This window comes from Dasypus novemcinctus, chromosome 4 (assembly GCF_030445035.2).
Source record: "Dasypus novemcinctus isolate mDasNov1 chromosome 4, mDasNov1.1.hap2, whole genome shotgun sequence".
In the NCBI taxonomy this organism is placed as follows: domain Eukaryota; kingdom Metazoa; phylum Chordata; class Mammalia; order Cingulata; family Dasypodidae; genus Dasypus; species Dasypus novemcinctus.
In genome coordinates, this window is record NC_080676.1 from 155,268,730 (window position 1) to 155,285,572 (window position 16,843).

At 44.9% G+C, this 16,843-nt stretch overlaps 1 protein-coding gene across 2 annotated transcripts in view; it reads right to left on the bottom strand.

Annotated features, from left to right (window-relative positions):
• Nucleotides 1–1,027: 1,027 nt before the first annotated feature.
• Nucleotides 1,028–16,843, bottom strand: part of RUNX1 (RUNX family transcription factor 1) — a 243,819-nt gene continuing 228,003 nt past the window's right edge. For both annotated transcript variants that reach the window (XM_058296203.2, XM_058296204.2), the window contains 2 exons: nt 11,347–11,508; nt 1,028–5,428 (listed from right to left, as the gene is read on the bottom strand). In XM_058296203.2, the coding sequence (XP_058152186.1) occupies nt 4,953–5,428; nt 11,347–11,508 (638 nt within the window). In that variant the 3' untranslated portion in view covers nt 1,028–4,952. The remainder of the gene's footprint in view (nt 5,429–11,346; nt 11,509–16,843) is intronic.

The window sequence follows — 16,843 nt, forward strand, 5'->3', positions numbered from 1 at the left end:
TCTTTGTGGTTGCTCTGGAGATACTTTAGTATCAGTTGTGAGGTCTCATGAGATGAAGGTTCAGACATACAGCGGTTCTTGGCTGGAGATGGTGTGTGTGTGTGTGTGTGTGTGTGTGTGTGTGTGTGTGTAGTTCGGGTCACACAGCAAGTCCTGAGACTGAAATACTAAGGGTATGTTGCAGGGTGATGGTGGCGAGGGAAAACTCCTTTTCAAAATCTCCCAACAGAAATGGAGGCTGATGTGGATCACTGATCTCCAGCTAGCATATACCTTTTCTGCCTTGTGTTTGCAAATTCCATGTAGTTTTCTTTCTTTTTTTAAACAAGCATTAAAACATGCTTTAGTGCTCCTTCATACCCAAGGAGGCAATAGCAGGGCTCTGGGCCTTAGCTGGACCATTGTGCCTTCAGAAGCCAGGGTATGCTCCCTAAGAAGGAAGTCCTGGGAGGAGAGGGCCACAGACTCCAGGAGGAGCCACTTGTCAAAGGTGATTTCAGGGTGTCTTCTAGTGGGCTTCACTGGCCTTACCATCCCTCCATACCAGAAAGAGACGTGGTGGATGTACTTGTCAAATGGTTTATTTGCGATTCACACTAGTTATAATATTGGATTTACAGAAGAAACTAAACTGTGGTAGAAAGAAAGGCTCCAAAGTCTCCTGGCAGCAGCAGTCCAGCTGCCCTCCCCCGCTGGGCATGCTGACCGCTCCCAGCAGAGCTGGGGAGGCCTACCCACTTGCAGTACACACAGTGGAGTGCTTGCTCTCCTACCATCTCTAGAAATACCTTGGAGAGGGGGCTCTGGGGGGAGTCTCTCATTTCTTATCTGAAACTAAAACCTTGGGGCTTGACAGTTCCCCCTTCCGGAAATGTTCAATATGCCAGTACCAAGGGAAAAGAAACCCATGCACAAATTTCCAGGATGCTTTGTGAATAGATCCAATCCCTGCTGCACAAATACACTGGGTAAGGGTCTATTCAAGTAGGACTGCATTTTCCACTGCGTTTTCAAAAGATGTGGTGTATTGTCATTTCAATTTGAAGTTTATTCTTTTTCCATTGATTTTTATACATCCAGAATAACACAAATAACCCACAGTTTGGGTTTTTTTGGGTATTTTCTTTTTTTGCACATTCATTTCCCATAGAACAAAAAGTGAACAGTTTTTTTTTTTAATTGGAACCATGCTATTAGCTGTTTACAAAAGTGAATAAAAAGTAGCTCATTTTTAAGTCTAAAATAAACAAAGTAGAAAGAAGCATTTTCTACAGTATTTAGCAAAAATAAGAAAAAGTCCTTAGAAACACACGCGAAAAAAATGAAAAAAGTCATTACAAGCATTAACAATATTTTATAATGAAGCTTAAAACCTATTTACATACATAAATACAGTTAACTGTTGATGCAACTCTTCTGGAAGGAAAAAAAAAGCCAAATCATCAGCCTCATCAATTCTGATCTGGCTGAAGGGAAGGTAAAAAAACTTCAAACAAACAAACGTAAAACCCAAATAATTGTATACTATAGGTAAACAAGGCATTTTGTTCAGATGTAAAAAATATTTTCTGAGATTATTGTCAAACCGATTTTTCCTGTATAAAAGACCCAAATATAAGTCAACCCCCCACAAAAAAACCCCCCAAAATGAAAACAAAAACAAAAAAACAAAACCACCACCAATAAAAATCACCAGGACGGAATGTCCCAAGGAAACAGGTATTTCAAGACAGAAATCTGCAATTCTAAATTGCAGGACATTTGAGTAAACCATTCATTTCCTTTCTAATGAGAGTATTTCTGTTTATCTGCACAGAAACCCTAGGCAGCATAAAGGCTGTCTATTTACTTGCTGATTGTAATTTGTCCGGGAAGGTTCCTCTTGCTGCACTTGGACAGCAAACAGATCCAAAATGGTTGGCAATGTCACTTCTGCTGGAAGAAACCCATAAGCTGGGGAAAGGCTGACTCACCGTGTTCCTTTATGTGAAGGGAGGAGAACTGCAGCTACTTGTGTTTTGTACATATGGTATTGGCTGGCTGGGTTGGGGGAGTGTGCCATCTCCTTGCAGAAGTCTGGAGAATGGAGGAGGGAGATGGAGGGATTTAGAAGGGATTGGTGCAGAAAGGAAGGGAGGAAGAAAAATAGAAATATTTTTAGATAGGGAGGAAAACAGAAAAAAAAACAAAACAGAAAAGATGTGCCCACGTTGAATTCATAAGGAAAGGCATGAACAAGCACCAGATATGGCTTATTCAGTCTTTCTTCTCCTGGATCAATGTTCCCAAATACATCCAGTTTTTACATTATTGGCTTATGGGTTCTTGCTGATAACTAGGACAACTTAGTTGACCCGAAGGCAATGAAAGTAATTCCTCAGGAGGACATTTTTTTCTGGAAAAAATATAGTTTCTATGCTGGAAAGGGTCTGTGAAGCTCTGGATGGCCTAGACAGTGAGTCTACAAGAAAGTGACAAGTCTTTACCTTGTATGGCGTTGGGAGGAAAAGTTCAATGTGAGAGATTACCTAATTCCCTTTGTAGAGTATTAGACTGGTTTTGAGTTGGAATAGGTTCAGGTACCAGAGTTGAACTAGAAAATATTTTTTCCCTTCATTTTTCTCTAGAACTTTTCTCAGGTCAGATATGGCAACATGTGCTGGAAAAGAAATTAAGTTCAATTTGAGGGAAATTGACTAGTGGTTCTTTTTAGGACTAAACATTTAAAGTTTTTTGACATTTGAGGGCAATTTTACTGTAAAAGTATAATACAGAATGACACATGAAAGTGAACTGTGGAGGGAGAGTTATGCCTAAAATGAGAATGAGTATGTTCTGAGTTTCTCCAAAGATCTGCTTTAGCTCTTTTCTAGGTAAGAATGACCTGACAACACAAGCTGCTTTATTCTTTAACTCTTCCACCAAAGTGCTACTGCATCTGTGTAAAACAAATATTCAATATATATATATAAAGAAAACTCAAAAAGTTGTTTTAAATAAGTCCCACTGTTTTGCTGCCTGCAGCCAAAGATCTAATTTGAATCCTTAAATTTATAAAATAAAAATTAAACACTGTTCTAAAGTCCTGCTTTCAAATACTCTTCAGAGTTGACCTGAAATTGTTTCAACTAATTTAAGAGGTACATTAAATAACAACCAGATCATTTTGAGCACTCACATGTCAAAATCAGCAGTATTATGAATTGTACAACAACCGCCTTCTGACGAAATCCTCCAATAAAAACAGAGCCATGAAATTTACAGTGACATTGGATACTTTTGAATTGTAGCCCTGACGTGACTCTTTTCTGTAGTGCTGGTGCACAGGTCTAAGGGCACACACTCTCCAGGTTAGGGTCTCAGTTTGGGTGAAAGCAATACAGAGACAGGTAATGAGTGAGTAGCCTGGGGCAGGGTTCCTGCACAGGTGGGACGGTACTCTGTCAAGTGATTTCATCCAGGCACCCAAGTGTCCAACTGGCCTGTCTGGGCCCACCCTCTGAAAACTCATTTGGGGATATTTGGCCTTCAAAGGCACCTGGGTCTAGTCCCTTCCAGTACCTTCCCTGGGGGACAGCCTCAAGTTTTGTTCTGCATCACTGAATAAGTGCTGTATTAAAGGGACATTTTCTTGGGGCTAAAATAATCGGAAGCCTGGGTTCAGAGGCTCTACTTTGCACCCCCAAATTGAGCGGTTAAGGAACCCCTCAATAAGTTGTTTCCCACGAAGATATTGTTTTTCCTGCACATATTATTTGGGATGTGTTGTTACAAAGCATGACAGAAATTATCAGGAGGCTGTGGGATGAGCAAACTCCTAGGCACAAAACATAACCTCTCCAGAGTGCACTGCCCATAACCACTGGCACCTACCTGAATCCTCTGAGGCTAGATCTGACCACCGTTGAAAGGGAGGGAGCCAGATATGAGACCCTTTGTGGAGCCTGGCAGAAAACCCCCTAATTCTGATTGCTGGAGTCACCCTCAGTGTTTAAAAAGCCTATTTAAAAACATTGCTGCATTAGCTAACAAATGGTTTAATTAACATGGAAGGAGTTTAATGTAAACAATATTTCTAGATAACCAAGTGATCACATTACCCATCCTTTTTTTCCAGCCTTCTTCAATGTGATACATTTCATTTTGGCTACAACCAAAAGCAAAAAAAAAAAAAAAATGTAGTACTTGATATTTTTCTTCTTAATATAAGTACATTTAAATAATAAAAAGTATCAACATAAGTAAATGCTTAAAACATCAAGATACATAAATATCTAGGAATTCTCTGTGGGAATACAGTAGTTGAAATTGACCCAAAGCTGTAGCTGTTTCTCAACAACAAAAAAGCAAAAACAGCTACACCAAAGTCCAAAGGAAAAGTTAAATAAAAACACAGAAAAGGAGATCAGAGTTTTTCAATCGTTAAGAAGCAAGCTCAAATTTATGTATGTATGTAGACACACACACACACACACCACCCAAATGCAAATAAGCATTTCGCCATTTCTAAGGTGCGGAAAAGAAAATTAAAACAGGAATCAGATGCCAAACCGGATGAGTTGCATCCTCCCAAACCCAAACTCCACACTCTTTGGAATCAACAACTTGGTTAAAAAGTTAAGTCAAGGGTAAAAAAATCTTTCTTTTATTCACAGCATTGCTAAATCAGAAGCATTCACAGTTTCCCTCTGGGAATCTTCCTGTGGGCCTGACCACGCGCCCACGTGGTGGTGAGGCGGGCCCCTCGAGCGGGGTCAGGTGCGGAAACTGAGGCGGGCCACGGCGAGGGCGACCCGCAAGCACGGCCGACGGCAAGGAGGCCTGCAGGCCGCCACGGGCGTGCGCTCGCCCCGGGCCGGCGGCTGGGCCCCGCGGGGAGGCTCTGCCCCAGACGCTGTCCAGCGGCCAGCGCCCAGCCTGGCGACGCGAGGGTGCCCCCGGGCCCCGGCGCCTCAATAGGGCCGCCACACGGCCTCCTCCAGGCGCGCGGCGGGCGCCATGTTGGTGGGCGAGTTGCTGTGGCTGCCCTCGGCCTCCACCACGTCGCTCTGGTTCGGGAGGCTGGGGTTGAGCAGCGCTGAGCCGGTGGAGGCGTTGGTGCAGGGCGGCAGGATGCGCGGCGGCGAGCGCTCGCCGCCCACCATGGAGAACTGGTAGGAGCCGGCCGAGGCGCCGTAGTAGAGGTGGTAGGAGGGCGAGCTGGCCTGGAAGGGGCCCGCCTGCGCCTGCGACGAGCCGGGGTAGGGCGGCGGCAGGTATGTGTGGTAGCGCGTGGCCGAGCTCATGGCCGACATGCCGATGCCGATGCCCGACGTGACGGGCGTGGGCGAGTAGGTGAAGGCGCCGGGGTAGTGCATGCGCGGGTCCGAGATGGAGGGCAGCGCCGGGAACTGGCGCGGGTCCCCGAAGGCCGTCAGGTCCGGCGCCGCTGCGGGGGGGAGAATGGCGGAGGAAAACATCGCGTGAGTTGGGAGGCCGGGAGGGGGAAGGCCGGAGGCCGGGAGGGGGAAGGCCGGGAGGGGGGAGGCCACGCCCCTTCCGCCCGCTGCAGGGGGACTACCCAGAATGCTCCTGCCCAGGAAGGCCGAAAGTGGATGTACCGCGAGGGTGTCCGGCATGTGTGACCTCGTGTAATACAGAGTGGGGTAGGACAGGGTAGGATGTAAACATACAGTATAGATAGAATAGCATATAGAGCTATATTGTGATATATAGGCATAAGATCTAGATAGGACATAAAATCTGGATATAGGGTATGCATCATACGGATAGAATACACAATTGAGATAAAATCCCAGGGTTGTCAAATCACAGCCCACCTGCCATCAATTTTTGTGAATGGTTTAAAATTTAAGACTGAAAGAAGAATATTTCTGGACACATAACATTCAAATGCCAGAGTCCATAAATAAAGTTTTATTGGAATCCTGCCTGACTTTTATGTGTGGTCTGTGGCTGCTTTTGGTGGTTATGACAGAGACTCTTATGGCCCACAAAGTTTAAAATGTAAACTCTTAGGGTCTTTAAAGAAAAAGGTTTCTGACCCCTGATATAATCAATATATTAATACCAATAATTTAATTATATACATTTAATGTGTGGTTTTACTATAATTATAAAAATTGATAATACAATATAACACTGTATAATGACTATGAATGTAATAGATGCGTTAATACATTAATAGTCAAATACCTTCTACATAGTATTATAGTAATTCTAGGAATATAATACATTACATTTTATGTAATATTTGATATTATTTGGTTGATTCAGAGAAAGTTACTTTTTGTAACCTATAACAGTTCAAATTTGTAATTTCCTCTGAATCAACCCAATGCATGCCATAGCAATGACTGTGAAGGAATATGAGTGATTTAATATTATTAGTACTCTCCCCTCCCCATATCTACCTTCAGATTTTTTTTAGAAATGATGAAGCCTCAGTTTCACTTGATGTTCTCTAATATGCCCTTCACTGGTTTGTTAATATGAATGTATGTGGGACCCTGATTTATCTACTCCAGTGTTTGCATTTGTTGAAAGTTTATCAGGGATAGCAAAGCTTTGTCTATAACACTCATTTTGTTAGAATTGTGCATTTATAGTTTTACAAACCAGCATTGGCTATCCTGTGGTTTGATGCATCCGTTTGCATTTTTCTTAACCACCAGCTGTCCTTGGGAACCACTAGGAGTTTGAGTGCCAAGAAGTGTTCCCTGTGTCCTGTAGATCAGGGTTTCTGAGCAGCAATGCTGTTGACATTTGGGACCACATCATTCTTTGTTGTTGGTGGTGGGGGGGCTGTCTTGTACATTGTGGGATGTTAAGCAGCTTCCCTGGCTTCTACCTACCAGATTCAAGTAGCGATACTCCCCCACCTCCCACCCCTACCACAGTTGGAAGAACCAAAATGTTTCCAGACATTGCCAAATGTCCCCAGGCTTGGGATGGGGGGAGCAAAATTACCCCTCACTGAGATATACAACTACAGAATGGAGTCCTGGGGGGATTTGTGGTTCTCAGAATTATCATTAAATGACCAGGCCAAGGCTATAGTTTTTGCATCAATGAGTCCAAAAGGCAGCTGCAAAGCAGAGCAGAAACAAGAAATAAACGTTTTAAATTTTATAGGTTCTTAAATCAACACACTGAACAACTCCAAGATCAGGATGGCATGCGGCCCGTGTCCTTTTGTGTTCAGGCTGATCGAGAAACTTGACAGAGCCAAAAGCTTGTTCTGAAAGGAAAGCTACCAGGGTGGATTAGTCTGTTTTTGGAAGGCAGTGGCCGCTGATCAACTTCCTCATATTTCAAGCCTATTATCCCAGCAGACAACTCTCTCTTTCTTTCTCTCTTTCATGGACTTTTATTGCTCTGAAACATTTTTAAAAAATGAACTCCTCTGTAAATTTGGGGTGAATGCAACGAAGGGATATCCTGCTCATCAGAGAGGTAATTAAAGTTTATAGAAACAACCAAAGTCTGCAGCAAATCTTCTCCACTAATGAGGAAACCAGGAGTCTGCCTTTCAAACAAACACTCCTGTTAATCTTTTCAAAGCGAGTCAGACGTGTGGGCAGTGACAACGTTGTAAACTGACAGTGGTTCTAGAGCGGCCCTTCCTTGGCTACTCTGGAGCTAGTTCTGAAGCCAGGCCACACCTCATTCCACAGGGTCCGTTCCTGCCTGCTCACAGGGGCCATCTGTGAGCAAGCCCTGTGTCATTTGTTTTTGCTTACACAGAGAGCCATGGCAAGTTTGAGAGTTAACAGGAAGCTTTACTCCATTTTTTTCCAGTTAGATTTATATAGTCTAGGGAGAAGCTGAGGTAGGAGGGAAAGCATTAAGCAAATACAATCAATTTGTTGTCAGCTGATGCAATACTCTGGACACAAATAAATGACTCTGCCTACTATTCCTGTTGCTTCACCTGCCCTGAGACACAAAGGTGAATCCACTGGAAAAAAGAGTGAAAGGTCACCCTGTTTCACGGTGATGCCTGGACATGCTCTGCCAGTCAGTTCCCAACCTCTACGTGGTAAGGTGGTGATGGCACCAAGTTACTGGAATCCCGGGTGAGCCCAAGGTTTGTCATAGGCCTAAGTACTACCGTCTCAGCTGTCAGGGGAAAATAGGTCTTTTGCTCGTGGGCAGAATATCTGAGAGATGTTAAATATTGCCTGTGATTCTTCTTCTGTCTGTTCAGTAACAACTTCATATACAAATGACCATCCATTTGGTCCAATTATCCTTGAAACCCACATTTTGATAATGAAACGACTCAGGCCCTATAGAGATGCCCAGACTCAAACGATCGATTCGAAGATTTGTTTTCATGTGTATGTCCGGCCTGACATCCCTCACCAAGGCCCACCAGTTACGCACGGGGTACCCACCCGGCCATAGCTGAGCCATTCTCCTGGCTTGCCCCCATGTCCCCTTAACTCAGTGGCCGCCTGGGCGGAGCTAGGGACCCCCGCTCTCCTCATGGAGCTCTTTAAGAGTAGGAAATCTGGGGATTAGCAGCTTCAGGTATTTTGGTTGGAAATGTTTCCCCACCGATGGGGCTAAATATTTGCCATGACAGCTCGAGTCTGCGTTCTGCAGCTTGACATGGATGAAAGCAGCCCACTCCGGGCCCCTCCCACGGCCCCAAAGGATTAACCAACCTGAGCAGATAATGGCTGCCTTAAAAGGATCTTTTGCCTGACTCAGATTAATGCATGCTGTCCGTCACCCGGGTTGGCAGCTAAACATTAATTAAAAAAAAAAAAAAAGAAAAAAGAAAAGAAAACCTCCAGATGACAACCCTTTTCAGACAAGGTGTGGAGTCTGTCTGAAAAGGATAGAGAAAGAGAGACAGAGAGAGTCAGAGTCCCGGAGCCCAGAAGGGAGCCCAGGTGGGGCTGGGGGCGGGGAGAGAGACAAGAACCCAAAGCGGCTGGACGGGATTAAAAGGTAAAGCAGATGCAGGGCAGTGTCGGGTTCTCCAAGCTGGTGGCCAGCAGCCACTTCTCTTTCATGTCTTCCACCCCCCTCCTACCTGGAGGCCTCTGACAACACTTTTGAGGCCTGTGCTCCAGGCTTGCTTTCTCTTAGGGAGTTCTGCCAAGTTGGCAAGCAGTTTCTCATGCTGGGCCCTACTGACACCGAAAGCTCATCTGGAATTTTCTTTGGTCCCCCAGCACGTGGGAGGCTAAAGGGGGTGCTGAAATGGGAAGTGGTTTTTTACCTCCTTCACACCCCCATGCCATAAAATGTCCTTCTTTACTCCTTGGTAATTCAAGTCCAGGTTATTCAGGAGCACAAGGATTGGGAGGGGGCACGTTACTCAATTCCTTTAAACAAAGTCACTCTTACTTCTGAACACCGTTGGCTGCAGCGGCTGGCCCTGGGGTTCTTGGACTATAAAGCCCGAGCTGTCTATCTCAGGTGAGTGACCCAGTCAAAAGATCTACCTAATACGTGCGGAGGGACAGACCCAAAGCAGGGAAACTTCCAAGGAAAACAGTCATTGTGTCAAATGTTGACCAGAGTCAGCGGGCAGGGCAGCATCACAGAGAAGTCAGTGAGCGCTGACAAGTGCCTTTGTGATCAAACTCTGTTCCCGAGGGACAGGCTTCTAGAAACAGCAAGCTGGACAGAAGGCATGACTCCCAGGCCCCTCCCTCAATGACTTCCTGCCAGAATACCACGGGAACCCCGAGCACCTCAGCTGGCTTTCCTGTTCCAGTGTGGCTTCCAGGAATATGCTCACACACCAGCTCTCAACTGGGGGGGGGGGCAGTTTTCCTCCTCAGTGGGCTTTAGCAATGCCAGGAGACAGTTGTAGTTGCCACAACCAGGTGGTGCTGCAGGCACGCAGAGGCTTAGGTGTGCTGCTAAATAGCCTGCAGGGCGCAGGATGCGACAGGAGGAGCAATGGGCTCGCCCCACGCCTGGGCAGTGCTGGTGCTGGGAGACCCTGTCTGAAGGTGTTCTGTGAAGCAAAAGCTCAAGGAATCACAATCGTCTGGACAACCCAACCTAACACACCATCCAAAAGGGCAGATGTGACTCCCTGCCCCTTTGCCTGCCCCCTAATCTGCTATAATCTGATCCCAAGAGCTGTAAAGCCAAAACCACCGCCCTCCCCTCCACACACACGCAAGAGTGTTTGCCCGCAACATGAGGCTGATGTTCTCTCAAGTGTTTTCACAGTTTGGGCCAGCTCCAATTTCAAAGCCCCAAACAGTAAGTTTCTTTTTTTGCTTTCAACAAAGGAATATCCCCCCCACCCATGACTCCGATTTCCCTGCCCACGAGCAAAGGTGAGTGCCGAGCCCAAAGGGCACTCACAGGTTAAATGACTAATATTTAATGAGCTCCTATTAACAATTATGCGAACCATGACACAGGAGCTTTTCAAGTTGTTCCTGTAACCGGCTATGAACAGCTCGTTGCTGATGAGTTAGAAATGTCCCATTTGGGGTCTGTTTGCTTCCCATTCCACGTGTACCTAGGTATGCTCCTGATGTGACCTGTGAACCTTCCACCACCAGCATGATGGTGCCAGTGTCCAGAATCTACCTGGGATTATGACTTCTAGAAAGTGACGACTGCAAGGAATTGGTCTGTTATCCCATTAACCCTTCAGCTGTCATGATTTCCCCTCAAATGGGAATAACCCCCAAACATCCAAAGAATCAAATTCTTGGGAAATGGATTTGGCTCAATGGATAGGGCGTCTGCCTACTACATGGGAAGTCCAGGTTCTAACCCAGGGCCCCCTGACCTGTGTGGTAAACTGGCCCATGTGCAGTGCTGATGTGCGCAAGGAGTGCCGTGCCATGCAGGGGTGTCTCCCACGTAGGGGAGCCCCATGTGCAGCAAGTGTGCCCCCGCAAGGAGCGCTGCCCCGTACAAAAAAAGTGCAGCCTGCCCAGGAGCGGCGCCACACACACGGAGAGCTGATGCAGCAAGATGATGCAACAAAAAAGAGACACAGATTCCTGATGCTGCTCAAAAGAATGCAAGCAGACACAGAAAAACACACATAGCGAATGGACAGAGAGAGCAGACAACTGGGGGTGGGGGGTGGAGTGGGGAAGGGGAGAGAAATTTTTTAAAAAAATCTTAAAAAAAAAAAAGAATAGTATTGTCCAAGCCACATCCAGAATCTGTGCCTCTTTGAGTGTTCAGGAGCTCTGGAAAAAAATCAGTGCAAGGGCGCGGGACTCAGGATGGGCAGGCAGTCTTGTCCGAAACCATCTTTTACTCAGTTAAACTGCTTGGTGCATCTTCTCTAGACTCCCGACCCTTCTGCTCTAGCTGGGCTGTAAAAAGCATTTTCAAGCCACTTACTAGAGAGTCGACTGGAAAGCTCGGCCGAGAGGGTTGTCATGCCGCTGGCCCGTCCAGGCGAGATGGGTGTTGCTGGGTGCACGGAGGAAGAGGTGATGGATCCCAGGTACTGGTAGGACTGGTCGTAGGACCACGGTGGGGATGGCTGGATCTGCCTTGTATCTGCAAAGAATCAGGCAGGTCAGGTCTATGTAGAGCGAGGTTGGGAGCAAAAAAAACAAAAGCCTTTTAATAAACTAATCACCTTTGTTTAAATATGTTGTATGTGTGTGTGGTCTGTTTACCTGTTTTTAACAAGCCCACTTATCTTCTAGTATCTGCTCCTGTTGGATGAGTTCCTCCCCAAAAGATACTGAAACATAGTTTATGATTGATCCTTTGAGATTTTGATCAGATACCTGTTCCTTTCAAAGGTTTTACTTAGTCACCCTGACAGTGATGAGAGGACCTGATTATGTTTTCCAGGTACGTTTCAAACAGTTTAACTGTAGCACTTGGCCACTTCAGGTATCGACTACTCAGACTATTTCTGCTTGACCAGTAATTCGGTTTATCATCCTCAGAAACATTTTAGAAACTCATGTGGCGGTTATCCCACATGGTTGATGGATGCGATTCTTCAGCTTGGAGTTGTAGGCACTCTCAGTGCCCTGTTGAACTCCAAGCTGACGAATCACATCCATCAACCATGTGGGATCTAAGCCCCCTCTCAATGTAGAGGTGGAGTGGACATCACCATCCCTGGGTCCACAGGATGGAGGAATAAAATATGGATTAGAGTGGACTTACTGGTATTCTACTATAGAACTATTGTGACTAGTAGTGGAAGAAACTATAGCACTGATGTGGAGAAAGTGGCCACGGTAGTTGCTGAGGGCAGGGAGAGGGAAGAAGAGATATGATGTGGGGGCATTTTTGGGACTTGGAGTTGTCCTAAATGACATTGCAGGGACAGAGGCTGGACATTATATATCCTGCCGTAACCCACTGAATGTACTGGGGGAGAGTGTAAACTACAATGTAAATTATAATCCATGTGGTGCAGCAGTGCTCCAAAATGTATTCACCAAATGCAGTGGATGTACTGCAATGATGAAGGAGGTTGTTGATGTGGGAGGAGTGGGAGGTGGGCAGGTAAAGTGTGGGGTGTGTGGGAACCTCTTATATTTTTTAATGTAACATTTTTTGTGATCTATGTATCTTCAAAAAAATACAATAAAAAAATAAATGCTCAAAAAAAAAAAGATCATGTGGACTTCTATATTCAATAAAGCAAAAAAGGAATGGGGAGTTTTGGTATTTTGTATACCTTTGGCCAAAAATATTCAGTTCGCTTGGAAATGCTTTCTGTTTAGGTGAATTTACTCCCAAGGATGACAGCAACCAGGGTCTAGCTGGGAAAATGGCAGTGAGGTCTACTGACTCACCAGCCCCAGCAAGAGCACTGCGAGGTCTGTGATGGAGAAGAGACAAAAGTCTGACCTCAAAGATTAAGCAAAATGGATATTGTAAATCTGACTCTGGCAATCAGAGGCGGCTTAGCTTTCACAAGCATCACTCAGTTTATAGATGAAAAGGAGGTGGGAAAAAGCCCTATATTCTTAGGCAGATTGTGTAAGGAAATTTAAATTGAACACAGTCCCACCATAGGAGAGCTTTACTTTTATTAGGACTAAACATGAATTCTCCTTTGTGTCCACCTTCTCTGTGGACAAAACAGCCAGCCAACTACCCTGATTCCCAAAGGTCTCCATAATCAGGACTAAGTGATGCTAGCAATCTAGGGGCAGCAAAGTTCCTTAGGAAAATTCTGGGTGTAATTGTTTTATGTGCCGTGACATAAAGGAATGAGTTGTTACTACTCAATATAAAATATTTCAGATCTTCCCCCCCGGGGGGTTTTTTAATTCCAGCTCTCAAGTTTGCCTTCTCTGTTTATCTCTTTGAAGTTGCCACTGTAGGCATCTGAGGTCCCAGGATCCCCCCCCCCCGCCTCCTTCCTGGTACATTTCTTTTATTTTCTTGAAAATAACTGACATTTTAATTTTGGAAAACCTGGTAGTTTCTGGGCAAATATTTTAACTTGGAATCTTTGGAATCTAATATTAATGAAGGGACTTCATTTCATTCTGCAGTTTAGAGGATTCAAAGAGATGGCCAGGAAGAAGAGAGCAGCTTCGTTTTAAACTCTGCGCAAAATAAATGATCAACAACGGTTGAAGACCCTGCTTCATCTTACAGCTAACGGTGTTTTCAATAACTGAAAAGCAAATAGAAATCGACTGTACAATATTTCCATATTACCACAAGTATTTTGGTCCAAGCAAAAAAAGAAAGCATATACTCAGATCTGTTCTATAAGTCACGCTTATGTCCTATATACACACATTTACTAAGTGAATATGTGGTCCTTAAATATTTTAGCCAGTTAAACCAACAAAAGGGGTTTTATCATTGTCATAAAGCCCTCCGGGGTGTGAATTGTGGTATAGTAATTCATGCCTTGTTGTGTAGACAGTGCAGCACCCCTAGCCCCACGTCTAAAACCACACTAAGCATAAAGTATTATGCCGTGATTCATGCCCTGTCATGTTTTACTGTAGTGAAAAAGTGGTGCTAGGCTTTTCTAAACTCATAATTAAACCAGGCAAATGTTGCATAATGTTTCACAGCCTTTTAAAAATATGCTTTGGTCAAAGGATCTTTATGATTAAAGCCACAGGGTTTTAGATTCAATGTATTCTTACTTCACACTTTTTTAGCTTTCCAGGGGGCAGGGGCTGGGGGGCAGGGGTAGCACAGAAAGCCCCAAGGCCCTCAGGATGACTTTTCACTCAGACCAAACTTAGCCACAGCTGGGTTCATTGCCAGGTGGGCCAGAAGGTGGTGATGGCGAGCTTCTCTTGCAGGGCTTTTGGGTGTTTCCTGTTTCTACAGGGAATATTAATTAAAAAACCAAACCAAACCAAAACCCCAAAACTAGAACTAAAACAAGAAGACTGAGGGCCGATAATCTGGCCTCTGCTGGGTTTGCTACTTGGTGAGCATCCTCGCTCTGATGGGGCCGAGGGGAGCGTGGGTACGCGGAGCCGAGGGCAGAGAAGGCCCTGGAGTGAGCGGCCCGGGCCCTGTCAGGTGGTGAGCAGCTGAGGGACTCAGGATTGCTGGCTCATGCTTTCTGAGCCCCATCTCCAAAAGAAGATGCTCTTTCATGGTGACACTGCAGGGTTTTACTCAAATAGGTCCCACCTGGGGGCTCTCTGCTTTAACTCAGGGGTTCTTAAACTTTTCTTGTTCTACGCCCCCCTTTGCCAATCAGGTGAAAACCATGGACCCCTTACTAAGCCCACACTATATCGTGTATGATTTAATAAATATATCACACCCTCACCAACACGGCCCCCCAAGAATAATGTTCTCTTGAATTTCAGTTCAAGCTCACGGATCCCTTGGTAAGAACCCCTTAACTTAGGTGTTACACCAAGTCAGGGAAGAGTGAGATGGAGGTGGGGGAAGAAGAATGATGTTTGTGATAACAGGTGGGTGTAGTCCAGCAAGAGGAACTAGGAGGGATAAGATGGAAAGCACCCACAAAAGGAGCCACGGGCTCTGAGGAAGGGAACTGCTCTCAGCCATTCTCCAGAGAGTAGGGCTACTTGCTGCTGTGCAAGGAGTTGCCTCTGGTAAGTCAATCCATCAAAAAGGAACAAAGGTTTATTGAGCACATACTATGTGCCAGACATGCTAATGTAGGTGCTAACAGAGTAACGCATAACACTAATGTGGCCCCTGACCCAGTCGAGCTTATAAACCCATGTCAGTGGAGATCAAAAGGCTTCCTGTTGCATTAATCATTATGCTGACAGTTGCTTTATTCATTCATTCATTCATTCATTCATTCATTGGCTCGTGAAGTGATTCATTTGGTCATTTGTTTGTATTTCCAACAAGCATTTTTGCTTTACCAGGGCCACTGTATTGTTGATTCACAGTGAATGGATCAGAGTTCCCACCTTTGCAAGTTACAACTCATGGGGGCATAAGAATGATATTCAGATTAATCACTGAATTAGCTGCCTAATTTGGGCCGCAAATAGCTGTCCCCATGTTAGAAACAAGAATCTTAGTGTTATTACATGCATATTTTAGGCCTCTAAGTGTAGCAGCACAGAGAAAACACCTGCTTTAAGTCATCAGATTTTCGCTGAATCCTGCCTTCACCATAAACTAGCTGTATGATCTTGGGCAAGTAACTTATTTTCTCTGATCCATAGTTTTCCAACTTCAAAGCATAATAGTGAGGAATAAGTGAGATAAGCTGTATGTAAAGCAGTCCTGACAGTTTCTGGCACATAGTAAATGCTCATGAAGTTTGAGTAATTTTTATAATTATATTACTAAAAAGGAAAAAGAAATCCATGCCTTGGGACTTATCTAGAATTTATTGGTAAGGCCACTGTGACAGTTTGAAATTTTTGTGGATCCCAGAAAAGATCATTCTTTTGGTGCTAATCTATTCCTGTGGTGTGGGACCCTTAGATTGGATAGGATTCAGTTAGGGGGTCTTCGATTGGATTGCTTCAGAGAGGTGTGACCCAGGGTGGGTCTTGGTCCTCTTGCTGGAGTCCTTTCTAAATGGAGGGCTGAAAGCAGAGACACAGAGAAAAAGCTGAACAGATGGAGAGAAGGAACCCAGGGGCTCAGAGAGGAATTGGGAGAGAGGAAGCCTCAGACAGAGGAGCAGAAGCCGAAGCAATGAGACCCAGAAGAGAAGGCAATGCCTCCATGTGCCTTGCCACATGGAAGGAGTCCAGGGTCACCAGCAGCTGACCTTAGGGGAGACAGCATCTTTGATGATACCTTGATTTGGACATTTTCATAGCCTCAGAACTGTAAGGTTTTAACCTAATAAATTTCCATTATAAAAGCCAGCCCATTTCTGGTATATTGCTCCCAGCAGCATTTAGCTAGTGAAAACAGCCATGCATACCAGTTCCAGGATGAGAGGGACCCTGGTAATAATGTTCTGTTCAACTGCTAAAGGGTTTGGCAGCCAGATTCTTCAGCATTGGAGAAGAGCTGAGCTCAGGAGGTTAAATAAATGGTAAAGGGCAAGGAAACTGGAGAATTATGGTGAGAGTGGGGAGAGCAAGGAGTTGATATATGAGAGAGGCTTTCTCAATTCATATTTCTATGATTAAAAACAAAATTGGATTAGAGAATTTAAATTTGAACCTTTCTGTATCCTGGTTAATCTAGGGACACAATGTTTTGGTGCAGCCACTTGGATGAGGCCATTTTGTCATGGGTTATTTTTGATCAGCAATGACTGGTGAAACAGACCCTCCTCCCCATGTTTCTGAGCCTCACTCCTGTCCATTTGAAATGGAAGTCAAAGAAGAAGTGGAGGTTAGGGATTAGGTAGGGCTGAGGCTAATGGTGATTTAATAGCGGCATATATTACTAGATAAAGAATCCGACTGCTATTACCTTTTGT